Source organism: Bicyclus anynana, chromosome 8 (assembly GCF_947172395.1).
Source record: "Bicyclus anynana chromosome 8, ilBicAnyn1.1, whole genome shotgun sequence".
Taxonomy (NCBI): Eukaryota; Metazoa; Arthropoda; class Insecta; order Lepidoptera; family Nymphalidae; genus Bicyclus; species Bicyclus anynana.
In genome coordinates this window covers 10662981-10690967 of record NC_069090.1, presented here as the reverse complement: position 1 = coordinate 10690967, position 27987 = coordinate 10662981, and the positions used below count along the sequence as shown (strand labels likewise).

The 27987-nt window shown below is 40.8% G+C and overlaps 1 protein-coding gene across 1 annotated transcript; it reads right to left on the bottom strand.

Moving 5' to 3' along the window:
* Positions 1-345: 345 nt before the first annotated feature.
* Positions 346-26818, bottom strand: LOC112055214 (glucose dehydrogenase [FAD, quinone]). The gene is made up of 13 exons (XM_052882968.1): positions 26626-26818; positions 25329-25365; positions 17632-17871; positions 15942-16113; positions 15052-15251; positions 12272-12396; positions 11743-11923; positions 11022-11282; positions 9408-9559; positions 8254-8419; positions 7579-7789; positions 2104-2284; positions 346-545 (listed from the first exon to the last, which is right to left on the bottom strand). The coding sequence occupies exons 2-13, from the start codon at positions 25344-25346 to the stop codon at positions 395-397; spliced, it is 2058 nt and encodes a 685-aa protein (XP_052738928.1). The 5' UTR covers positions 25347-25365; positions 26626-26818; the 3' UTR covers positions 346-394.
* Between the last annotated feature and the right edge of the window lie 1169 nt (positions 26819-27987).

Sequence of the window (27987 nt, the reverse complement as noted above, 5' to 3'; positions counted from 1 at the left end):
TTTCGCGCCTCATTTTTCATGCGTTAGTAACACATCTTACTTTACTCAACCCTTTGTGGCCTCCTCTACCAATTTTCTTCATTCATTTCTATTCTTTGTATTTTTTTCCCACGCAGCTAATTTTGCCATTTTTTGCAAGTCCTCTTTAACACAATCTAGCCATCTTTTTTTAGGTCTTACTTTGAATCTTTTTTCCTGTGGTCTTTATTTTGTCATCACGTTAGGCTCTCTTGTATTTGACATTCTCTCTGCGTGCCCTAGCCACTGAACGGAGTTACACATCTAACAGTATTTAATATCATTGTATATAACAACAACGCAAAATGAAGATAAGAACTCACAAAATAATTAAATAATAACTATTTTAATAATGACATAAATAATTAAGACTACTTTATCTCGAGTTATATGCTGGTTGGTTCACATTGTTCTTCCTATGCTGGTAGGGATGGTCGTATTTCCATTCTGGATTATCCCAATGCTTGTCCCAGGGTTTCCAATTGTCTACCCAAATGGGTTTATTACCTGATTCATTGCTGTTCCACCTGAAAATGATTTTGAATTTGTTAATATTACTATTTTATTAAAAAAGCACGGGATCCATGGATTTTTCCGGGATGAATCCAAAGTATTTCCAAATCTATTTCCATTCCAAATTTCAGCCAAATCGCTTCAGTAGCCGCAGCGTAAAGGAGGAACAAACATACACACAAACTTTCGCCTTTATAATATTAGTGTGATACCCGTGCGAAGCGTTTTTTTATATACAACGTTCATAGTTGTTCTGTAGTGTATTTAGTATCAGCATTGCACCCCTGCGAAGCCGGGGCGGGTCGCTAGTTATACATATAAACCTTCTCCTTCAATCACTCTATTAAAAAAACTGCATCAAAATCTGTTGCGTAGTTTTAAAGATTTAAGCATACATAGGGATATAGGGACAGAGAAAGCGACTTTGTTTTATACATAACTAGCTGACGCCGCGCGGTTTCACTCGCGTGGTTCCCGTTCCCGTAGGAATACGGGGATAGTATATAGCCTATAGCCTTCCTCGATAAATGGGCTATCTAACTGAAAGAATTTTTCTAATCGGACCAGTAGTTCCTGAGATTAGCGCGTTCAATCAAACAATCAAACAAACAAACTCTTCAGCTTTATAATATTAGTATAGATATAATAAGTCTGATATTTTTATGTTTAAAAATAAATAATAAACATGAAAGTTCCATTAATTATGTAACCAAGCGGTCTTTCTTTATCTCTGGATGCATATATGAAACACTTAATTTTTATAGTTCAAGTTGTAATGGAAGGCAGTTTTTTAGATACACCGTTATGTTACACTTTGATGAGTTCATGAGTTTTTATACCCATCTGATACATATCTTGTTGCCAAATATTATCAAGATCTTTGCTTATTTTTTTTCGGTTACTATGTAGACGACGAATAGAAGTAAACTCCTATCTTGCAACCTATTCCGTAACGTGAATAGAAATATGGGTTGACTTAATGATAATGGACATGAAGTGAGTTGCAGGCAGGAGTCCATGCAAGAGGCCTATTTTTTTTTACATTATATAGGCTAGCGCTTGGCAGCAATCATGCTTGATAGTAAGCGAAGATGCAGCCTATGGTGGAACGCGCTTGCCTAGAAGATGCCTATTCACTCTTGACATGAATATACCCATGTTATAGGTGGTAGGGAAAACGGAAGCTGGAAGGGCATTCCATAATTCCGCAGTGCGGATCAGGAACGAAGAACCGAAACACTTCGTACGCGTCCAGGGGACGTCAACTACGTATGGATGCAGACCTCTGCGATGCCTGGCAGTTCTATGGTAAAAAGGTGAAGAGGGAACTAGATCGAAAAGTTCCTGAGCGCACTCTCCGAAATAAATCCTATAGAACACCGACAGACAGGCAACTTTTCGGTGCTCCAATGATTGCAATTAAATTGTTTGCCTATGTCTAGCAGTGAACGTCCATCGGCTGGTAATGATGATGATAAATAATGGTTACAAATCTTCTATATTTGCCTCGGTGAACCAACATCTTAACTACTAGTTCTTGCAAGTCAAGAGTAAGTATTCGTGTAAACCAACCCTTCATTAGATCCAGAGAATATGCCGTCAGGAACTGTGTCTTCACCGAACTGTGTTCTCAGCAGTTCTTGATACTTGATGATGACGAACTCTGCAGCGCGCTCGGCGATCATCACCACAGGCGCTGCTGTGTTACCTGACACTACGGTGGGCATTATTGATGCATCAGCCACCCGCAAGCCTGGAGACAATATTAATAATATTACGTATATTCCAAGTTACTGGTTTGGCGACTCCGCACCGGAAAGAGTAGTGGTCGACCCCCCAGTAAGTAGACCGACGATATCTGGCGTGTTGGCGTTGTGTACAGTAGGTGGTATTTTATTATCAGCAATGTGAATGGAGGAAACTATCATTGACTATTACTTTTTATCAAAGCAAAACATTGGTAGGTCTGATAACCTTCGGTTTGTCGTCCATTTCAATCAATTCCAACCTCAAAAATTAAACCCCAAATATTTACTATAGCTCCATTGTGTTTTAAAGTTTAGCCAGTTAATATATTATAGTTTTAGCAGACTCAAAATTGGATTACAAACATAAGAAAATCGATGTTGAACAAAGGTTCAACATACATTCACAATATTTGTCAGAACAACCTAATTAACAAATCAAACTGTAACCAAAATAAGACCCTTGAGTGGAGTCACGCACTTGTGATCGGTGTATGTAGGGTTAAGGGATCCGACAGTTAACTAACACTCTTCATTTCCACTCAAGGCACTCTCCCCGCCTTTCCCAAGTAGAATCCCATAAAGAATTACACAAAATGAAGTGGCGTTCGATTCGTCCATGTGAACGACTCGAACGCCACTTCTTCGAGTATACTGGAACTGACCGTACGACGAGCGCCTTATATCGCAAGTCGATCGTTACCCCTCTCAAACCCCCTACTCTTTACTGAAATAAGTCGCGCCACAAAGCGGTTGCACGAGCCAACACGAGATCGTTCGACGTCATATCCGTCTCAGACTACTATTTCCTATAATAATAATAATAATAATAATAATAATAATAAATGCCGTGTGGCACCGGCAGAGCAGAATGTTGCCACCCCTACCTATCCCGAGGGTGTCGTAAGAGGCGACTAAGGGACATCGGAGAACCAACTAACATCTTCTGGTTCTCCGCAGAGCTAGCTGGCTCGTAAAATACTAGCCTCCTCGGGGACATGAGTGGACCCCGAGTGATGTAATCACCACTCACCCCTCCCCCTAAATATGATGATGGATAATAATGATGCGCGTATAGGGCCGCTACCTGGGGGTCGCCAGGGCGCGTCTGGGGCTGGCGCTGGACGTGGCAGCATGCGAGCCGCCAGCCAAAGTCGTCGACCAGCACTACCACCTGACCGGTCGGCACATCCATCATCTCCACCAGAGGGCTTGGCTCTGACAGGATCCATTAGGGCCCAATCTTCAGAGCCCGCCGCTGGTGGCGTACGGCGCATGAAATGGACATGCGACATGAACAAAAATGTCATGCGCGCGTACTACAGGGCTACAGGGGGAGAAACCGGACGGACTGGCTACCGAGCAGCAATGTACCGCGAGTTCTTGCTGCTTGAGCCGCACTTAACTGTCACCGAACAGAACCTAGCAGATCGAGCTCGGTTTATTCAGCGTTCTAACATCTTCAACGCGACCGAGCTCGAACGATTACGACGTGAGGCTGTTCCCGAAGTGCCAACCTCTTCTGCAGAGCAAATCGTCTCACCGGCGGCGCCTGTCCGCGAAGAGACTGAACCTATGTCCCAAGATTTGCATGCAGAGGAGGAGGACACTGAGGGAACCGTCTCCCTTGATTTAGAGCGGATGAGAAGGATCCTAGAAGAGACGATTGCTGAAATCCGTAATGCTCCTCTAGAGAATCGTCCGCGGCTCTCCCGTATTGCGCTAAATATAGCGACGCGGGATGTCATTGAGGCTGTCAACAAAATGCTGCCCCAACATCTGGCGGGCAGCACTGGTCTGGATGATACGGCTTCTATCCTTTTCGGGGCAGCCCTAACCGTCCACCGTTTCATTGGTATCAAAACCAAGGAACCTGGACGCCCGGGGCGTTCTGTTAATAACATCAGAGCAGAACCAGCCTGGAAGAGGAGGATAGAACGCCGTATCACCCTTGCCAGAGGCCTCATTGGCAGACTGCTATGCTTCAGGTTGGGCAATAGAAGGCCAAGGATTGTGCGCTCCGTCAGAATAGCCTTTAACGGGCTCGGGGTTAGGCTGGATCAGCCGGACATAACTCTAAAACTGACGGAGCGCATCGACGACCTGAAGCAGAAAATCGCTGCATGGGGGAACCGCATACGACGATACTCGGAAAGAGTTGAGCGATTTCAGCAAAATCGTCTTTTCTCGAGTGATCAGAAAAGGTTCTACAACAGATTGGAGTGTCCTGCAGTCTGTTCTACCTCTCCACAGCCGAATCCGGCTGACCTTATCGCTTTTTGGCGAAACATATGATCAAGAGAGGTAGAGCACGATGAGGGTCCTTGGATTTCGGCGATAGAGGAGACATGTGCCGCAATCAGGCCGATGAACCCAGTCGCCATCTCTACGGAGGATGTAGTTGGTGCAGTAAGGCGGGCCGCGAACTGGAAAAGTCCGGGGCCCGACGGACTGCATCACTACTGGCTGAAGGCGTTCTCGACTTGCCATGTCACCTTGGCTCGCCAATTCCAAGAGGCTCTCGAGCAAGGGACACTCCCGAACCTTTTCACCACCGGGATCACTCATTTAGCTCCAAAGACCACCGACACCGTAGATCCCTCAAAATACCGCCCCATCACGTGTCTTACTACCATCTATAAGACACTGACATCCGTTCTGAGCTCTAAGATAACTCGTCATGTAGACGATAATAACATCATGTCTGGGGCTCAGAACGGATGTCGGGGTGGTAGTCGTGGTACCAAGGAGCTCCTTCTCATCGACTCTGTCGCGGGCCAATTGGTCAAGCGCAACCGCCGGAATTTTGCCGCAGCCTGGATTGACTATAAAAAGGCATTCGACTCGGTGCCTCATTCGTGGCTCTTGAGGGTCCTTGAGCTGTACAAAATCGATTGTACAGTTCAAGACTTCCTCCGGTCATGTATGGGGCAATGGAGCACGATCCTTTGTCTCCATGGCGAGCGGTTGGCGGCTGCCGATGACCGGATTAGGATACGCCGGGGTATCTTCCAGGGTGACTGTCTGAGTCCACTATGGTTTTGCTTGGCCTTGAATCCTCTCAGTACATTACTAGAGGGTTCGGGGACAGGCTTTCAGTTTCGGAGAGGAGGGACAAAAGTGCCTCACCTTCTCTACATGGACGACCTCAAACTGCTAGCGCCCAATGCTACCCGACTGCAGGAATTACTGAATCTCACCACGGGATTCAGTAATTCCATCAGAATGGAGCTGGGACTAGACAAGTGTGCGGTCTTGCATGTGGAGAGGGGTCAGGTCACTCACACGGTCGGGATCAATCCTGACCTGCTTAACATCAAGACCCTTTCTGAAACTGAATCTTACCGGTATCTGGGCATGTCACAATCTATAGGGGTGCAAGAGGCGGACATGAAACAGTCAGTTTGCGAGGGTTTTTATCGACGTCTGACAAAGATCTGTAAAAGTTATTTGTCGGGCGCCAATAAGATTCGAGCTTATAACGGCTGGGTCATGCCTGTTCTCATGTACACATTTGGCGTGCTCAGATGGACTCAGACCGAATTAGACGTCCTGGATAGAAGGGTCCGCACGACTATGACTCTCTATCGTATGCATCACCCAAAATCGTCTGTCATGAGATTGTATGTCCCCCGAAAGTGTGGTGGTCGAGGCCTACTTAGCGCCAAGACCATGCACAATCGGGAGATATGCAGCCTCAGGACCTACTTCGAGACGAAAAGGGAGGCCCCGATGCATACAGAAGTCATAGCATGTGATAAAGGACTCACCCCGCTATCCTTGGCCAACAGCGAATGGCAAAAACCAGTGGTACAGAGCATCTCTGACCGGGAGACCGTATGGAAGGGGAAGGAGCTGCACGGACGCTTTTTTAAGGCTCTTCATGAGCCCCATGTCAGTAAAAAAGCGTCTGTGCAGTGGCTGCGCTTCGGTGACCTCTTTGGGGAAACCGAAGGGTTTGTTTTTGCGATACAAGATCAGGTGGTAAAGACGCGGAACTACCGAAAGTACATTCTGAAGGATGGCACTCATGACATCTGTCGAGCCTGTCGCCATCCCGGCGAGTCACTCAGACATGTCCTTTCGGGTTGTTCAGCTCTTGCCAACACTGAGTATCTGCACAGACACAACCAAGCAGCCAAAATCCTTCACCAAGAGCTTGCTCTGACGTACGGTCTCCTGGACCAGAGGTTGCCTTATTACAAGTACACACCGGTGCCAGTGCTTGAACGCGACGGAGTCCGGCTCTATTGGGACCGGTCCATTATCACGGACAGGACTATTCTTGCGAATAAGCCTGACATCGTGGTGTTGGATCGGGCACAGTCGAGGGTGTTTTTAGTGGACATCACAATTCCATATGACGAGAACCTTGTGAGAGCTGAGACAGAGAAAAAACGTAAATATCTAGATCTGGCTCACGAGGTTACCGCCATGTGGCATGTGGAGTCCACTGAAATCATCCCCATCGTTATATCTGCCAACGGTTTGATCCCAGTCAGCCTCGCTCACCATCTGAGGCGGCTGGGGTTCCGTGGCAGTTCGCTCGCAGGCAAGATGCAAAAAGCGGTCTTGCTGGACTCGGCTAGGATAGTCCGCCGGTTTCTCCACCTGTCGCCCTGACCCCCGGCCGTTTGGTCTCCCTGCCGGGGTGAATCCTCCGCCCGGTGCATATATGTATTTATGTAATATATATTTAAGTTTATTTGTTTTGTGTATTTAAGTAAGTTTATTTATTTTCCCTTTGGCTTTTATATATATTTATTTTGTACTGGGCGTGAGAGTTTAATTCATTTGGATAATAATAAAGCTTTATTTAATTCCATATAAACCTAAAACTAATACACAATCTTAAATAACATGAAGAAAAATAAAGTTGTTAATCTAAATTTAATATTTACAAGATTTTTCGTTTCTTTTTAATTAAAGTTTTATATGGACCCCCTGAGGGTAAAAGCCTCCTCCAATGATTTCCACCTTTCCCTATCTTTAGCTACATCTTGCCATTTGACTCCTGCTTGCGTCTCTATTTCATCTGCCCATCTAGCAGCTGGGCGGCCTCTCGCCCTTGTGCCTATTGGACCACCCCATTTCAGCACTCTTTCGGTCCATCTTTTGTCCGTACATCTGGCTAGGTGACCTGCCCATTGCCATTTCCTTTTGAGACAGTAAGTTATTTCCTATAATAGTATATTCAAAATAAACGGATTGTAAAAAAAGTTAACTACTTTTTTTACAACCATACTACACAAGCATTTCGCTTTTGATTGAAAAGTCGTGCTCTAATACTGGTCAAACTCACCGTTAATACCATATACCCTAAGTTGCGGGTCGACGACAGCCATAGGATCGTCCGCAGCTCCCATCTTGCAGGTCCCGACCTGGTGGTTCTCTGGCGCTGTGTGCAGTTGGGCCAAACACCTGAAGAACTCGTCAGTGGGGTTGGCCCCGCCGCCTGGACACTCAGCGCCGTATCCCTCTGTCGGTTGCATGCCATACTTCTCGCGTAAAATCTGCAACGATAATCATGTCTGTATCAGGACTAAGACCTGTGAAGTTTCCATGTGTAAATATGGGGATAAAATATACATTCGCAGATGGTTGTAGCTTTCCATTTGTAAAAGAATTACATTAGTTGCGTTTTTTCTCTTGATCTTACCAAAATGAGATCTGATCTGATCTTTGAAATTAGTTCATTTTATGTTTTATTCCATTCAAGAAAAATAAAACGACTTGATCACCATTCGATTCGTCACCTAAATATTGGTGAAATTTTAGCCAACGCACGTGGACCGCATTAGAATCATCCATTATTATCAGTCTATTTTAACGGCCAGATCAGGCCTTCCTCCTTAGTATATGTAGGATATGGAGCTTAGACCCACCAGAGAAATCAACATATTCCTATTTTTTTCACCTCCTTGAAATGGTTTTACGTAGGTACCTATCACAATTTAGATGATATAGCTAAACATACCGTAGTGTTAGCAAGTCTGTAAGCGATTCTCGAGGCATCTACCAGCACGTCCAGCTCGTGTTCGTCCAGGAAGTAGTTGGGCTGCATCACTGGCGGCTGCAGAGGGTCCGTAGACTCCAGCGTGAGGTAGCCGCGACTGCGGGGCTGCAGAGCTATTGCGGATATGCTGGAAAAATATCAGTTGCCAAGTCCACGTGCTAAACATTAGAATTCCCAACTTGTACATAAGAAGAAGGTAAGAAGAAGCCTCAATAACGGAGCGCTAAAGAGGCCGGGATCATCACCGTTGTGGTCGTGGTCGAGGTCGTAGTTCAATCCGCACCCGCTGGCCTATTGTCGTACCCACTCCTTACACAGTCTTTTCCGACTAGTTCGAGGCTAACGGGAGTATTGGTCATATTTAAAAGCAAATATTCTTTAAAAAAATTAAAATCTACGTAGCGGAAGTTCTTAAAAAAATTAACGCCCCGGTGCGGGACATTTGAGTGCCCAAAAAACCGCCGGTCAGAGCTCCAGAGTGAGGAACCTCCTCACAATACGCACCGTATTCTCTTTTCTCTCTTTTCAAAAAACAATAGGTAGACAATAATATGGTTCAAGATCCTGCCAGAAATATTATGGATCAAGATTCTGCCAGAATACCCCATATAGGCATAAGTACGGTTGCCAATGGACTAATTTGGACTGTGTTCATGTAGTGGCTTAGGAAGATAGCTAGTTTCAAGGGTCCAAGGACCCTCAACCGTCCAAGTATTAAGCATGTTTTTAGTATGCCGATAATACTTCTCCAGATAAACTGCTCTCTTACATTAAGACTATCATATCACCTTATTCCACTTAAATGGGGTCGGCAAAATATATCAATCTCCTCCATTCGCATCTTACTAGGACTATGTGAAAATTATTATCAGCCGATGGACGTCCACGACGACGTGCTGGACATAGGCCTCTTGTATAGACCAAACATCACGGTCTCGAGCCGCCAGCATCCAGCGGGTCCCTGGAACCCGCTTGATGTCCTCGGTCCATCTAGTGGGGGGTCGACCAACACTGCACTTTTCGATGCGGGGTCGCCATTCTAGAACCGTGGGACCCCAACGTTTATCGGCTTTTCTATTTGCCTACGGTGAAAATGATATGTTAATCTAACTCACGTAATAGTTCGTTTGTTATTCTCATCTACAATAGCATCAGCGTCGCCAAGGGAGCCGTCTCCACACGAGCTGCCGTATCCATTGAAGAAATACTGAACGTCCGGGTGCCTTCCCCCGCCGGCGGCCAAGCGCGAGTTGATTTTCCCTGATAGCTGCATTGTTGTGTTATTAGTACACCATTGATTTATTCAGACTTTGTTTATTGATTACAAACTCACTAATCTAAATCTAGTTAGAACTAGATATCTATGTAGGTGGATAAAATATGTTATTTATGTATTATTTTTGGAAATTGCAGTAATATCCTGTAATTTTGTACCTAGATCATTTACTTCAATATTAAATAATTATAATATCTAATATTGTAGGTATATAAAGGGTGTCTTCAAACAAATGAGATGAATCATTGCTACAAACTTTTAAGATCATTGTCGCGAATGTAAAAACACTAAGATTTAAAATATAAAGTCATTACAGCCGTTATAAAGCGTTATGTAATTAATTATAATTAATTAAGTATTTATTATTAAATCTTTATGTTGCTTGGACACGACACGACAATCCCTATTAATATAATTACAAATACTATTTATGTACTAAGTTACTTTAATTCCAATGTTTCAGAGAACACGTCATACTTTCAGTCCCGGTCATTATCAATAACAACTTTTCAGCAGCAGTTTCAAACTTACCTACCCTCAAAAAATAAATATTATCGTACTAGCTGACGCCGCGCGGTTTCACCCGCGTGGTTCCCGTAGGAATATGGTTATAATAGCCTTCGATAAATGGGCTATCTAACAGTGAAAGAATTTTTCAAATCGGACCAGTAGTACCTGAGATTAGCGCGTTCAATCAAACAAACAAACAAACTTTTCAGCTTTATTATATTAGTATAGATGATTGCGTAAATGCCGTAGGCTCCTTAATGGAACAAAAGCGGCAGTTTTAGACGAGCGCAGAAACATTGCCTGATGGGGCCCGAAGGCAGAAGCAGAAAAGATGGACGGAACGACTCTCTAAGGGCGTCTTCTCTGACACTCGGACCTCGCCTTAAATGGCAGTTCGAGAACTTCCAGGTGTTTTGGCCTCAATGTATCAGTCTTGACGCTCCTGTGACCGTGGATAGAGCTCACGTCAGGACGTTAAAAAATCGGGGACCTCTTCGTCTTTGCCGACAAAAACGCTGTGTAGCTTGTGTTTGTGTGATCAGGTTTATCATAATACTAGCTGATGCCGCGCGGTTTCACAAGCGTGGTTCCCGTTCCCGTTGGAATACGGGGATACTATATAGCCTATAGCCTTCCTCGATAAATGAGCTATCTAACACTGAAAGTTTTTTCAAATCGGACCAGTAGTTCCTAAAATTAGCGCGTTCAATCAAACAAACAAACTCTTCAGCTTTATAATATTAGTATAGATGACATAAAGACCGACAACGCTTCCCAGCGCTGTCGTATTGTCATCGGGACCGTGGAGGATGTTTTTCGGGCATCTATATATACCCCAAGCCTGGCAATAGGCATTCGAAGCGCCAAAGTCTATGCTCCAAATTCCTGGCCCTGTGGACCATTCAAAATATTGACACTTTTATCTATCCATGCTGTTACATACCTGTGACATTCCAGTAGCAGATAAAGGACCCTGCCTCTTCAACATGTACTCCATAGCACTCTCCCACGACAGTTCAGGCACGTCAGGTTCTTTTGTCAGTGTGAACTCTAAGTTCACACCTACATGGTTGTGGAGATTTTGTCCAACCCCTGGTAACTCCTTGACAACAGGAATATTGAGTTTGTCTAACGTTTCCTTGGGTCCAATTCCAGAGAGAAGGAGAATTTGTGGAGAGTTCAGTGTTCCTCCAGATAGAACTGCCTGTAAGAAAAAATGCTAAATAAATACTGAATAATGTAAATCTTCAAATTCAGTTATAAAAAGTTTATATATCTTATGTAATCCGACCGTGAGATATTGATGTAATAACAACAACGACGAAACAAAAAATCTAAGTATAACTCATCAAAAAAATGAAAAAAGCTGCACTAAAAAAAATAATCTATAAAATTAGTTAAAATCGGGTAAGGTGTGAGGTAAAATCCGCTTCTAGGTATTTTTAGTGTTGGTAAAAATGTGGCTCATGTTTTCTGCGACATAGTCATTAAAATCGAATGAACTTTAGCTTCGAAACTTTAGACGCTTCTGAGGAACATACTCGTACATTTATATCTAGAAACATGCATATACTGCTAAAATCTTAACCCCTTTGGCTTCGCCGTTTTCGTATAAAAATATTTTTACTATCTGGACTAACTAATTATATAATATTGATATTTACCTCTTTATTAACTCCAACGATCTTCTTTTCACCATTCTTAATGTACTCTACGCCTGTAACCTTCTTGGTAACTGGGTCTACTATAACTCTGGAACCGACTGCATTCAGTAGAATATGCAAATTTTCGCGCTTGGACGCTGGTCGGAGATATGCTCGGGCTGTGCTGTATCTCGAACCACCACTGCAATGTTTAATATATTTATAAGCATAATGATGTTTAACGAAAATTGATATCTATAATCGAACTGTAAGCTAAGTTGTTTGGCGACCGACTCTCCGCCATAGATAAATATTGTTGCCGCTCTAGCCATATTATCGATTCTCTTTCTACAAACGCCTCGAAATTAAATTCAATCGTGATCAAATTATCGATAAGAATATCATTCCCATACCTTTTGTAATTTTGTAGCGCTATCGATTGTAGAAAGAGAATCAATCATGGCTAAAGCGGCAGACATATTAACGGCAATATTTATTATGATTACAGTGATGATGACAAGTCGCAATTTGAATTTTTATATAAACTTACTCATTGTAAGTCTGCGCGATGGTGAAGCCGGTGCCCGTCTCTCCATTCAGGTCACTCGTAGGTGGGTAGCCCATCTCTATGCCAGCAGAAACCACATCGTGAGCTAATCTTGGCGCGTAACGAAACTGCAACATATAGGTAATTATTATTATGAACATTTTGTACTTTCTTTTCTAAGTCACATAAAGGATTAGAGATTTATCTAACTCTTGTGGCGAACGAACTCTTTCGTTCGCCCACTTTAGGTTAGGCCATCTACATTCACATTCCAGATTCATTTCATATTTAGAATTCCCTCGACCGCGCATGCGTGGATATATTGTTTCGCCCATCCATTAGATCTTAACCACTTCTCCATTCCACACCGCTTCATCTATTTGTTAACCTTTTATTTTATATCCATTTACAATTATTATAATCAGTGAAAGAATAAATATACATAGCAATACAATCGTCTTCTTCATATCTATATACCAATACCAAACCTCCATGGCGATATTGGTGACCACCGAAAATGGAACACGCAACGCAACAAAAGAAAAATCGTAACATAGCAACCGTTTGTGTCAGAAAAAATATATTCAAGACTTCAATACAGTGAAACAGTAATGCTGAAAACACAAGAAATGTTCAAATTCAATCAAGAAAAATCGTCCATAAATGTTGCGCCCCAGCGCTGATTCAGGATCCGGTGCACTTCGACGCCGTCCACGCGTCGCTGCGCCGCCCTCACTCGCCGTTTGCCCTTGTTGCGCGGCAACCCAGCGCTGGTGACATGGCGCCCGGCGTGCCTCGCCGCCTCTACTCAACTTGTGCAGCGCCCCAGTGCTGATTTTTTTTTTGGCACACGGCGCGTTTCGGCGCCGACCACGCGCCGCCGCGCCTGCTGCCCCCTTGCCGTCTGCTCATTATGCGCGGCACTGCAGCACTGGTGTCTTGGCGCACTGCGCACTATCCGCGCCACTGGCTCGCGCATACCGCTGCCAAGCGCGCTGTCTCCGCGTCGCTTGCTCACGCGCGACGCCCAACTGTACATCTGATGTCATGGCCCTGCGCGCAGGGTGCGCCGCCTGGCTCGCGCACATCGCTGCCCGGGGCACTCTCCGCGCCGCCACGCTGACATCATGCCGCCCGGTGCGCTCATCACGCCGCCCGGCGCGCTCTACGCTGCTCGTCGACTCCAAGCCTTTAAAGCCGTGGCTGGACGAGTCCTGCTCTTCTAGTGCATTTACTATTTCTTTTATTTTTATTATTTTTTTTTTCTCCGTAGGGCGGTGGTGTGGCGAACGAACTCTTTCGTTCGCCCACTTTAGGTTAGGCCATCTACATTCACATTCCAGATTCATTTCATATTTAGAATTCCCTCGACCGCGCATGCGTGGATATATTGTTTCGCCCATCCATTAGATCTTAACCACTTCTCCATTCCACACCGCTTCATCTATTTGTTAACCTTTTATTTTATATCCATTTACAATTATTATAATCAGTGAAAGAATAAATATACATAGCAATACAATCGTCTTCTTCATATCTATATACCAATACCAAACCTCCATGGCGATACTCTCACCCAATAAAAATTAAATATCAAATAGAAGTGGACGTCTGGCGGTTTTACCCGCGTAGTTCCGTTGCCATGGAAACACGGGGATGAATATTGCACATGTCACTCGCTAATAATGTAGCCTTCCATCAGTGAAGGAATTTTTAAAAACGGTTTAGTGGCGTAACAAACTCAAATTCGCGTTTATAATATTTAGTAGCGACTTCGTCCGCTATTAGACGACTTAATTCGGCCCTTGTCGCAAAATATATTCTTAGCGGACGTCTCCTAACGTACTACCTCCCTGTCAAATTTCATTTTTGGAGGTTTAGTTTTTTCGGACCTTTTGTTTTTAGGATTGGTTCCGATATGCTAAAAACAGATGAAGTAAGTTTATAAGCTTACAATGTGTGGGTGTATGTATGGTTTAAATTAGTATCGCTTTCACGATGACTAAATTCAATGCAGAAAGTCTGGTCTGACCAGATTTCAGTTGTATAAAGAAAGTGTCACACAAAATACCTACCTAACCTTTTTAATTTTATTCGCTTTTTTACTCAATATTTTGACGAAATCAAATTATGTGTTGTAAGTAGCTTATCAGTCACAGATAGAAAATATTATCTTAAGAATAATTCCATCTTGTTATGCCACCAGAGCATATTATCGCCTCACCAGGGTAATGCTATATAGTTTGGCAAGCTCGTTGATGACATTTCCATGATATGCTGGCGACGGGGGGAAATACTGCGCGGGTATGAAATCGTGCGGGGAAGTGAGGTGCATCAGTCGTAGGTTTTTAATTCATCGCTACACGCTCCCCGGCCCGCGCGGACTATCGGAGGTGTTACGAACGAAGTTGCCAAGCTATAGGTACATAGGGTTTCGTTCTTTTTATTAAATAAAATGAAATTGCAATGTCATATTAAACGGGTTCGCTTGACTTTATCTACCAAAAGGTATCCGGTTTAATAACCCTTACAGGCATCTTCGGTCAAAAACTACTTAAAGTATATCTGTATACCTACCTACTAATATTATAAAGAGGTAAAGTTTGTGGTATTGTGGGGGTAATCTCTGGATCTACTGAACCGATTTTGAAAATTCTTTTACCGCTACACTTTTATTTTGAGAGTGTCGTTGGTTATATTTTATCTCCGTATTCTTATGGGAACGGAAACTACGCAGGTAAAACCACGGGGCGTCAGCTAGTCTACTATAAACAAGATCTTACCCGTTGCACAGGTAAAGGTCCTCCAACATTATGATACTGTCCAGACACTCCATTACCGATCTCCTTATTGTCTTCACTTTTCAAAAAGTATGGCAACACTTCGAACCAGGACCACCCGCGCGCGCCGTTCACCGCCCAACCGTCATAGTCGGCAGGATTACCTCGCATGTACATCATGCCATTAATAACCGAACATCCACCTGCAAAGCATTAGAAGAATTACAGGCGTTGCCCACTCAAACTCACTCACTCAGCGAACGATAGAGCGAGCTATAGATACTTGGAGTTTCTCTGTGTGATCGAATCAGAAATTAGATCCGCAGAAGAAGCAGTCATCGACATACCTCAGCGAGTCGTGAAGCAAAAGTAGCTTAGGCAGGGCACGATATCTGACGTCACCCAGACGTGGGCTTTTCAACTCACGATCTCGGGGGGGTTCGGACTGATACACTCAGGCCAAAACACTCGGAACGGCCCTCCAAGCCGAGGTCCGAGTCTCAGAGGAGACGCCCTTAGCGATTCGTCCCGCCCTACTACTCTACTCTGTTTTTGCCTTCGGGCCCCATCAGGCGATTCTTCTACACTCGCTCAAACCCCCCGGTGACGCCGGTGACGCCGCCGCGTAAGTGCCGTTGGCTCCCATTAAGGAGCCAACGGCACTTACACAATCAGAAAAATATTAGGCAGGGCACACGATTGAAGAGCCAATGGATGTTATGATCCCTAGATGCTGGAATGGTGACTCAGCACCGGAAAACGCAGTGTTGGTCGGCTACCCACTAGGCTTAAGACGGACGTCATTAAGCTTATTTGCAGAGAGTATACAAGAGGCCTATGTCCAGCAGCGTACTTCCATCGGCTGATATGATGATGATGAACGAGGAACTTACCAAGCATCTTTCCTCGAGGCCAAGAACACACGCCACCGCTGTCGAGGCAGGCTTTCTCCTGAGGCACAGTGCGGTAGTCCCAGTCGGTCTCATTTTGCCCCCAGTATGACGTCACAAATGAAGGCACCGAGGAAGCTATCGGTTCATCACCTCCAGCTTCTATCAGTAGGACCTGGTATAGTAAAATTTTATTTAGAAATAAAAAACTAATCGACAGAAATATTTTTAAGGAATGTTCTATTATATTATATAGATATAACTTATAGGCCTACCTATATAATAAATAGGTAACGGCCTATAAGTTGAACTATGTGCAGTAATACATTTTCCAGGGTTAGCGATGTACCCACAGTAACCATAGCAACACGTTGATGCCATTACAATCGCTTAAGCTATTTTCAATTATTTGACATCTTTATTGTTAATTTTTGTTTATAATTTGTACCTGAGCAGATAACTTTCATTTATAACTTACTTGCTGGGGTCTATCCCTACCTAATACGAGTATATTTCACAAAAAATATGCGTCAGGGAGGTGCAGTCCCCCTTTAGAGATTTAAAAAAAGTCTAGTCAAAAGTGGTCTTCAGTGAAGTAAATGACGGTCAAATGTAAATCTTTTAAAACATCTTGTTCTTAATCGAATTAAGTAACTTTTTTCTTATTTATCACTAATCAGCTACTCCCTGGGTCATTTCGCGTAAAAATAAAAAGATACCTTTATTGACAACCTTAGAAACAATAAGCTATCTTCCATTCAGGTTGTACAGACATTGACGTGACAAATACATGCGGAAACACGGCTACAATCGACGTGCTTGATTAGCCGATTAAATTAGCCATGGTTAAGGTCATATTGTTGATTATTTTACTATTGTATTGTTGTTTTAAAAAGGGTCTATTTTCCCATACAACGACTACTTAAGCCTTTGGGTATCTAAAGGACGGCCTTAATATCAAATCGCTCTTGGACCCTTGCGGATTTTTTTGTTGTTTTTAGGGTTCCATTCCCAAAAAGTAAAACGGGATCCTATTATTTAGATTCCGCTCTCCATTTGTCTGTGTCTCCATCGGGCACCACGCTCTCCATCAGTTATTGATAGTTAATGTTAGTTAGTTAATTAATAAGCCTCAATAGCTCAACGGTAGGAGCGGTCGGACTCATCACCGAGGGGTGGTGGTTCGATCCCCGCCCCGTTGGCCTATTGTCGTACCCACTCCTAGCACTTCTTTTTTTCGTCTTTGCCGACTAGTTGGAGAGGAATGGGAAAACGGTCATATAATAAAATAAATGGAAAATATTCTATAAAAAAAAAGTTAGAAAGTTGAAATTTTCACATTACAACGAATACTAAAAAACAATAAATCATATATTTAAGGGGCTCCCATACAGCAAACACTAGTTTTTGTAATTTTTATAGATAATTAAAAATTGCTAGCGCTCCGCTGTTTCAACCCCATAGTTCCCGTTAACATGAGAATACGGGAATAAAATACAGCCTTTGACATTCGCAAGTCACGTTGCTTTCTAGTTGCAGAAGAATTTTTAAAATCGATTCAGTAAATCCAGAGATTACCCCCTATAATACTACAAAGTTAACCTCTTTATAATATTAGTATAGATGGTACGGAACCCTTCGAGCGAGACCGACTCGCACCAGTCGGGTTGTTTTTGTATCGTTTCTTCCATACCTTCCATTGCGGATTTTCTGAAAGCCTAGCCGCGACGACAGCGCCGCCAGTGCCGCCCCCGACAACCACAAAGTCGTAACTGTCGTCTGGTACTTGTCTATCCATGACTCGGTTGCAAGGGTCGGCGAGGTCGCATCTTCCATTGATGAAGGATTCCAAGAGGCTCATGAATATGATAAACTGGCTGGAGCAGGAGCCGACCATCGATGGCCCTATCTCCCGGATAGGGCAGCCGCATGCCTGTAAAGAAGGATTTGTCGAATCATTATGGCTGAATTTTAAAAAAGAGTATTTTACCTCCGTTATCTGTTACAAATGTTGTGTATTTATTTTATTAATGAAGATAATACTTAAATAGGCTAAACTTATTATAAAAATAAAATATAAGGAAATATTATTATAACTACATGTCTACAAAATTTAAATAAATTAAAATTAAAACTAATAACTAAAAATACTTATCAAAATTCGCCGCCCTTGGTAGGGTGCCCATAACGCAGGCAGCATTCCCGCGTTGAATTACGATTGAAATTCTTTGCGCGAGAAAGCTGCCCGCCCGAGGGTCGCCTGTTGCCTCTCTGAGGCGTTTGCTGATCTCCTCGTGGAGAGTCTGAGCGCTCCTGCCCCACGGGCCTAGTGTCTCGACGCCAAACGGGACGAATTCATATTGGGCCCCGAGACAACTGTATTTTAGAAACTTTTGACGCTCCCGCATGTCTGCCGCCGCCCCGCCAATGTTGTGTTATATTATTATTAAGAAAAAAATGCCATAATACGGCCCCTAGCCATGTTAATATTGTTTCTCTTTCTACAAACGCTACCGCTTCGAAAACTTTTTTGTTTAATTTTTACCGTTTTCGGGTAATTCTACTATGAAAAACACTTTTTTGTGAATATAATCATTAATGTTTTGTTTATCTTTAAAATATGCCGTACAACAAAAAATGCAAAGTTGAATTTAAATAAAAAATATATGTATATACCTAACACATAACAGACTTTATTAGGCTGGACCATGCAGGTGTTGGCAGCTACCTTAATTAAGTTACGTATAGGTAGATATACTTACCACGGTTATCATTTAGATTTAAACGACTTTTTCATCGATTCCGTGGTTATCAGAATAATTTATGTCATATTATAAAGGCCATACGTGACTACAAGATAAGAAAAACATAATAGACGAATATAGAACCTAATCCTTTTTGGAAATCGGTTAAAAAACATTTACCTACACAGATAACAAAAACCCCTAGAAGATGATCTAAGTACTTATCGTCTTCACTAAGACTGATATTATTATTTAATTGTAAGGTAACTTCGTTACATAGTTTCTATTGTATTGATTATCATAAGTAGCAAAGAGCAGAGACAATAAAAACTATTATCTACTAATCTACGAACAATTACAAAAAGGGCAGTTTATTTCCTCACTTCGCAATTCGCATACCGAACTAAGTAACTTGTTATTGTTTCAAACTCCAACAATTATCCACTTATTAACTAATTTTTAAGGCAGCGCACAAACTAACAACTTTCAACAAATTTAGACCAAGTATATTTTTTTACCATCATTTATTCATCATTCTTCTTCCTCTTAGCGTAGACCCACTACGTGGGGTCCGCTTTCCGACAAAATCTTGCCTACTTTGCCCGATCTTGGGCATCCGACTTCTTAAGTTTGTTGGCAGAGACGTTTACGTTTACCTATAGTGCATGGGGTGTTTTGCACCCGGGCGCCGCGATATCAGGAGCGCGTATCACTATCTTATACATATTGCATAGCATCTAGAGCTCTTAAATAAACGTGTCTAGCAAATAGAGTCAAATAGATAACTAATTACAGGTTATTTGTTAGCTACATAGTTAGTTTGTGGTAACTTGAAGTGCTGTACATATTCTAACTTATATATTTAACAGTGCTCAGTACGGTACTAGAGGCGCTAGAATGTTGATTGCACCCTTGCGCTACGTGAGCTAGAGACGCCTCTGTTTGTTGGCTCTCAAGTCTACGTTTATAATGTCAAGCCCCCTGTAGCCAAGTGACACGTCGATTCTCTTTTAACGATCGCGAACGCTTCGAAAACTAGAAAAATGTATGGGAGTGACATTTGTTATCGATCACGAGATCAAGATCAAGATCTGTCATTTCCATAAATTTATCTAGTTTTTGAAGCGTTTGCGTACGTAGAAAGAGATTCGACGCGCTACTTGTATAAAGGGGCAGCGCTTTTTGGGGCGGCCTCTAGATTTAGCTCTAGGGACTTCATTCATCATTACCAGCCTATATTAATAGCCTGGTCTCATTACAGGAGAGATGATATGGAGATTAGCCACACTACATCATTATCAGCCTATAGTTATTAATAGCCTGGTCTCATTATAGGAGAGATGATATGGAGATTAGCCACACTACGCTGCTCTGATGCGGCTTGGCGGGTTTAAGGTGATAATATTTGACCATTTATCGAACCCACGACCTCGTGATCCGATGCCACATGTTTTAACTACAACGAGGCAGTTGATAGCGCATTTTTAATAGCTTGTATAAAACATATCGATGATTATAACCCATAAACAATGGTTATTTTGTTATGCTAGGCAGCAAAATTGATTTTTACGGCTAGCGCGCTTATTGAGTGCCGAGCAAGCGAAGGTATTTAAGATTGAATCACGAAGCGTAAATTTTCAGGTTGATTTAAAAAATCAATTATATATCCATTTTATTCTCGTTACCTATTATAAAATGTAAAAGTTACTTTTAACGTCTGATATGGCTGAGCAAAAGTAACTTTTCCGACCAAGTGAGATGAAATAAAAATTTCATTGTAATGAGCGCTAATTAAACTTTCTAAAACTATGTTATCCTGGTACTTTGTAAGGAACTTTTGTTATGCGATTTCTGCCGTTTCAATGTACTATGTACCATAAAATTGTACAGATAAGAACGGTTTTCCGATATTCCCTTAAATACAATCTATACTCTATACTAAAATTATAAAGCTGAAGAGTTTTTTGATTGAACGTGCTAATCTCAGGAACTACTGGTCCGATTTGAAAAAATCTTACAGTGTTAGATAGCCCATTTATCGAGAAAGGTTATAGGCTATATATTATCCCCGTATTACTACGGGAACAGGAATCACGCGAGTGAAACTGCGCGGCGTTAGCTAGTAAATAATAATGCTTAAATCACCACTACACTAAACGACGACGCCCCGCAATTTCACCAGCGCAGTTCCCGTTCCCTTGAGAATTATGGGGTATAGGGGGATATAGCCTATGACACATACAAATAACGGAGCTTTCTAGTAGTAAAGGAATATTCAAAATTGGTTTAGTAGATCCAGTATAGATCTAGGTAGAATATATATAGATACAGCTAGATAAGGTACAAGCAATTGCTCTATTACACAAAGCCTTAAATAGCTAGGTTACACGATCGAGTTTTCTTGTCGTATTTTTCTGTTTGTTAAACCTACCTAGGACAATAATTATTGTGAATCCTTGGAAAAAAGAGAAAGGCAACGCTCTCCATGGAGAAAATCATTATCTAGTACCTAATGTCATAATTATTAGCCTATTGTAACGGGTCACTATAGGACCAGGCCTTCCTCAAATGCGGGTTGGTGGGCTGAGGCTGATAATTGATGTTAAATTCATTAACGACCACTATCAGATCTTAATGATTATGACGCGGGACCGAAAGTTCAACTCTCCGAGGCACGGGGTGTATCTAGAGGAAAAAAACTGTAAAAAACTTTTTTAAGAAAACTCAACTGTGTACCTAGTTACCTACAATTATATTCGTAGTACCTTATCTAATAGTTATGAACTGTTTGCAAATACTCAGCAGGCTTATTCACTTTCTTTGAGGTATGATCGTTGACATAAGTATAATAAACTAGCTGACACCCCGCGGTTTCATCGGCGTGGTTCCCGTTCCTTTAAGACTACAGGGATAATATATAGCCTATAGCTTTCCTCAATAAATGGACCATCTATCTAACACTGAAAGAATTTTTTAAATCGGACCAGTATCCTAAGATTAGCGCGTTCATCCAAACAAACAAACTCTTCAGCTTTACAATATCAGAGTAGATTGAGATTTTATTTAAAAATATCATCCGGTGCTGACTGGTGGATATAAATGACATTTTGTTAATTGATTTGATGTTTATTTTAATAGAGATTTAATAGATGATAATAAAGATCAAAATTGTGAATAGGCCAGCATCAGGCTAATTCACTAACTTTGATGTATGTTAGTTGACATAAATACGATATTAAGATTCTATGTAACAAATGTCATCCGGTGCCTACTGACAACCCTTCGTGGATATCATACAGTAGGTAGAAGTAATTTTTCAGTTGCTTTGACAACTTTGGTTAATTTAACAGGTTGTTAATAAAGACCAAATTAGTGAATAGGCCAGCGATAAGTTAGACGAAGAATATATCCCTACTCCGCGGACTAACTTGCTCGACCCTTAAGAATCGGAAAAGCTACATTATTCGCGTAATCGGTATAGATTCTAGTTTTTCTGAATCGGCAAATAACTACCTTGTCGACAATTTAAATCCGGTATGCTACCTACATGTACCTACTTATGTACAAATTATTAAAATGTTTACATATCCTAAAAACGTGGTTTTTTCTAACGCCATTAACCGCGCGGTAAACCCGGGTACTAGGTCTGAGTAAAAAATAGGACATTGGTATATTTTGCCATCACATCGTGAAAGACGGGTGTCATCTAACTCCTGAACTCCTTCAATTAAAAAAAAACAAATCTATATTAATAAGAAACAGAGAAAAGATTTGATTATTTGTTTTTTTGTTTGCATTGAATAGGCTCCGAAACTACTGGACTGATTTGAAAAATTATTTCACTGTTGGGAGTTGGGAAGCTACATTATCCCCTGATGCTACAGGCTACATTTTATCCTCGTATTAATACGGGAACGGGAACTACGCTGGTGAAACCCTGGGCGTCTGTCAGTAATAAATAAAAAGTGGCCGAATCTGCATCAGGCGCAAGCACTATCGGCGACGGATTGGATACCGTCCCAAAACAGGTCGTTGATATATGTATGTATGTGTATGTATATATATATATATATGTCATCGTACTTGACAACAGGACAGAAACAGGCTAAGAGGAGGAAGGATTTTCCTTCAAATAGGGGTACAAGCGCAACGAGGAAGCAAGTTTCGTTGTGCTTTAGCCGGACAAGGTGTATCGCCTAAAGGCCTTCGAGAACCCAAACTCTGGGTGACTAAGGTGTTTTCGTTATTAACACTGAACATGACGTACCTACCTGCTTGATAGTGTCGTCATTTTCACTCGACAAGCAGTCGTGGAATACAAATAAATCGGTGTATTTTAAAACTCATGCTTACTTAGTATTTGTACTACCTACCTACCTACTAACATTACTGCCTTCACGACTCATAAAACAAGTTCCTAACAACAGATGCACGCCTAATTACCCATTGGGAGGTTATAATCATCATTTGTTAGAAGTAGATAAAAAGAAATACAAAAAACCCATGATATATGTGGTAGGTAGGTACATATATAAAAGCTCTATCAATACTCGTATGTATATCTGCAAAACCATTATATTCAAGGAGACTTATTTAGGAACTAATAGAATATGCTTATTATTATTACGACAATATCTAAATCTTTTGTGAAGTTGTGTGCATTTTAAGAAATTAAATATCACGTGTCACAAACGGTGAAGGAAAACATCGTGAGGAAACCTGCATACCAGAGAATTTTCTTAATTCTATGCGTGTGTGAAGTCTGCCAATCCACATTGGGCCAGCGTGGTGGACTGATAGCCTTACCCCTCTCATTCTAAAAGGAAACTCGAGCTCAGCAGTGAGCCGAATGTTGATAATGATGATGTGAAGATCAAACGTCATAAAAAATATTACATTGGTGTTTTAGAATACACTCAAAAATTTAAATCTATATACTTATAATATATCTGTAGAGAGGTCAATGAAATATATTTCCAAAATAACTATCAGGGGGTGATTACGATTAGTGATCGATACTGATACCAAAAAAGCAATCAGTAAAATTTTTGTCTGTCTGTCTGTATGTTGTATAGAAACAAAAACTACTCGACGGATTTTAACGAAACTTAGTACAATTATTCTTTATACACCTGGGCAGGTTATAGTATACTTTTCACCACGCTACGATCAATAGGAGCAGAGTAGTGAAGGGAAATGTTGGGAGAAGTTACTCCATTTTTACAGCGATACTACTGTAAAGGCTGGATTAAATAACAACATTTGTATTTATAATAAAACAGTTACCTGACTACGAACATAATCGGTCAAATTTCGCTTATATATAAACTGTTCTCTTGAATCACTCTATCTATTGCTGAAAACTGCATTAAAATCCGTTGAATAGTCTAAAAGATCTAAGCGAACATGTTATCGTATTTATTTATACTTTATAGCACAAAACAAAAACAGCAACAGAGAAAACATAGAAAACAAGTATGTGCAAAGGCGGTCTTATTGCTTATAGCAATATCTGCCAGACAACCTTTGGATAAAGGAATTAATACAATCGTAAGTAACCGTATCGTAATGATAATACAACCAAAAAATATATCTACTCATAGCTTCTAACTTTACCAGATTCTTTTTCTACACAAATGTGATTACTAATTAAAAATCCATTATATATAAATCTTAGAAATTAATTTAATAGTCAATTAATTAAGCAATAAATATAAATGGACCATTTATTTTTTTCGCCTTTTGTTCTCTTTAAAATTAACATTTATTTGTAGAATATAAAAAAAAATATATATTTTTTTCGACTGTTTAAAAAATAATTATGATAATTTAAAATAAATGTATTAATCAACTATAATTTAATTTATGTATTTATTACAGTAAGTATACTTAATATTTATTTTATTTTTATTTAATACTCTTTATTTGTACACCACAAAAATAAAAGAAAACAAGCAAAACAGAAACACAAGAAAAAGTAGAATACAAAAGGCGGCCTTATCGCTTAGTAGCGATCTCTTCCAGGCAACCTTAGGCTTAAGAACTTATTAGGACAACTGTAGGTGGTGTGTACGTAATAATATTGTACATATACATACATACAAATAACTACACACTAATACATAAACCATAATACACAAATTATATAATAATTATAAATATCATAAAATAAACTAATATATATAATATATCATTATGTCGTATGATAAATATTCTAATAAAATAAAATATGTAACTAGTGACTAAGATAATATGTCTTAACGGATTTTTTAAACATATCAAGGGATTTGGAATTTTGGAATTTTGGATTAATAGCAGACGCTTCACTTACATAGTTCCCGTTCTCGTGGGGATATGGGCAGTGGCACGCACTATAAATATGCAAAAAGGCACTGTCTACCCTATGAACTTAATACAAATCTATGTTGCACCTCAGAATAAATAGTTGGACAGAAAAGAAGACAAATTTTCTAATTTTTGAAGAAATTTTCCAATTTCTCTGATAGTGCATACCCTGGGTAAAAACCTTATGCACGCCACTGGATACGGGCCTTTTCCGTTGCTTAGCAACGACTATAGATACAAATATAGAAACGTTTTTGTTTTCCTAATGAAGTTTACTGGATTTAATAAAACTTTTACTTACGTCTGCCGCTCTTATCATTTTGAAATTTCACCGCACTCTACAAAAAAAACAAATTCAAAATCAAAGTCAAAAAGATAAAAGTATAGTAAGTATAACATAAAGTATAATTATTTTTTTTATACTTTACAAGTTAACCCTTGACTATAATCTCACCTGATGGTAAGTGAGGATACAATCTAAGATGGAATCTGCCTAAGCTGTTAGGAGTAGGATCAAATCCACACTGCTTTCGGTTTCTACACGACATCATACCGGAACGCTAAATCGCTTGGCGGCACGTCTTTGTCGGTGGTGGTAACTAGCCACGGCCGAAGCCTCCCACCAGCCAGACCTGGACCAATTAAGAAAATCGACCCAGCCGGGTATCAACCCAGGACCTCCGTCTTGTAAATCCACCGCGCATACCCCTGCGCCACGGAGACCGTAAAATTGCTATCGGGGCTATAAATGTACCCAAACTCCCATGACGCATTTTTTTATTATAACCATTTATTTAGAACTAGCTGACGCCACGCGGTTTTACACGCGTGGTTCCCGTTCCCATAGAAATACGGGGATAATATATAGCCTATAGCCTTCTTCGATAAATGGGCTACCTAACACTGAAAGAATTTTTCGAATCGGACCAGTATTTCCTGAGATTAGCTCGTTCAATCAAACAAACAAACTCTTCAGCTTTATATATTAGTATAGATTTAAATGTTTAAAACTACCACTTCTTTACAGCAATTTGTTTTTATCGTTTATATGTAATCCTTTACAATGTAATAGGATTTTTCTGTAAGCTTGCGTTTATAATAAGATTTTTTCTTGATATTATCTTAATTTACCAGAAAAAAGTATGATTTGTACCGTAACAAATAAATACGACTGGTTTGAGCGCAGAAAAAGTTCTTATTATCTTGAACCGGTATAATTTGATGAACTCTCTGACACAGTTGATAGTGCTGTGGTTCTCAACAGAGGTCTCGGTTTGATTCCCGGCTTGGGTCAGTTAAGGATTCTATATTTTTTTAGTTGGCTTAAGTTTAATCTGGTGGTAGGCATCTACCGGGAAATTGTCAATACGATACCGTGTAGAAACCGTCAAAATTGGCTAGTTGACACTTTTTTTTAATGGTCTTAAATAGTTCATTATCATTGTTTCATCACATAACACAATCATAGTCAAGGGCTAACTTGTCCTTAAATAAAAACAAAATTACATACATAATAAATTCCTAATTAAAATTAAGTACACTAAAAAAAATATTAAAAATAATTAAGAATAATCTTGTATAAAACATAAAATACTTACGCAACTTTTATAAACAGCAACAACTAAACCAAATTATAAATTAAAAATAATTACAAGATTAATTTAATTAAACTAGCTTAAGTTCCTTATTGTATTCTTTCTCAATAATAAAAAAAAATCACAAACGCGTCAATTTTCGTAAAAAACAAATTATAAAACGACCGCGAGTCGCAACGCGCCTTCGCGGGGAGACGCACTGGCGACAACACCGGACGCGCGCTCACTGCTTTTGTTTATATCGATCATCTTCGCGGGAAAGTCGGATAATATACTAAATACAATAAACCACTTAAGTTACGAGTAACTTATCCTAATAACTATACAAATCAAGCCCACGTGGAATACGTCCCGATAAGCGATGCTTTTGCGCTGGTCCAAAACCCCCAGTGACGCCGCTGAGGTTCCATAAAGGAAACTACGTCACTTCCAAAATAAATAGAAAAAAAGTGTAACAAAAAAAAGTAACGGGCTATCTTTTTAGTATTAGTGAGTTTCAATGGTCACTTATGACTGTGTTTTCACAATAGATTCGTTGTGCCATATTATTGGATTGCCACCGAAGTTTAATTAAATAGGTAGGTATGCATTTAGGAAAATTTACTTAAAAGTAGGTTTTTTACTTTTGTTTATTAAGTACAATTACAAAATTCAAACGGCAAAGACGAATTACGAATCAAGTTTTCGTTATCTGAGTCAAGAGGGTGTACCAACACCGCCCATTTCCCAACTCCAGACCGCGGTTGGAATTTTTCTCGAAAGATTTTTTTTGTCTGACCTGGGAATTGATTTTCCGTGGCTGACCCCATTTTCCGTTGTCGATCTAGCTACCTAACCAATGAACCAAGGAGGCAGTTAGATACTATATCAGTAAGCCAGTGATCTCCTATGATTCCTAGACTTGTTCGCTAACCATAAACATAAGAAGAGTCACACAGCGGATGACAGAACGAGCTATGTTCGGAGTATCTCTGCGTGATCAAATCAGAAATGAGGAGATCTGTAGAAGAACTAAAATCAATGAGTCGCGAAGATGAGGGCAATAGGCGGGGCACATGGTTCGAAGAGCTGATGGACGTTGGTCCCAAGGTGTTGGAATGAGGACCTCACACTAAAAAGCGCATTATTGGTCGACCCCTCCGTTTTCGACCAGGGTCTCCGTTTCCGTTGTCGACCAGGTGGAAATACGACATCAAGCGAGTCGCAGAGATCCGTTGGGTGCGAGCGGCTCAGGATCGTGATGTTTGGAAGTCCTTACAAAAGGCCTTTGTCCTGCAGTGGATGTCCATCGGCTGATATGATGATGATGATGATGATATTCCGGCAGATGTTGTATTGTTAGAACTAGGTACACGTAATACTAAA

Excerpts from the sequence above, each read along its gene's own strand:
- LOC112055214 (XM_052882968.1), bottom strand. Across the intron at positions 12,397-15,051 it reads GACCTTTACCTGTGCAACGG|TTTCGTTACGCGCCAAGATT; the intron begins GTAAGATCTTGT and ends TATATGTTGCAG. Across the intron at positions 7,790-8,253 it reads ACAGACTTGCTAACACTACG|ATTTTACGCGAGAAGTATGG; the intron begins GTATGTTTAGCT and ends TTATCGTTGCAG.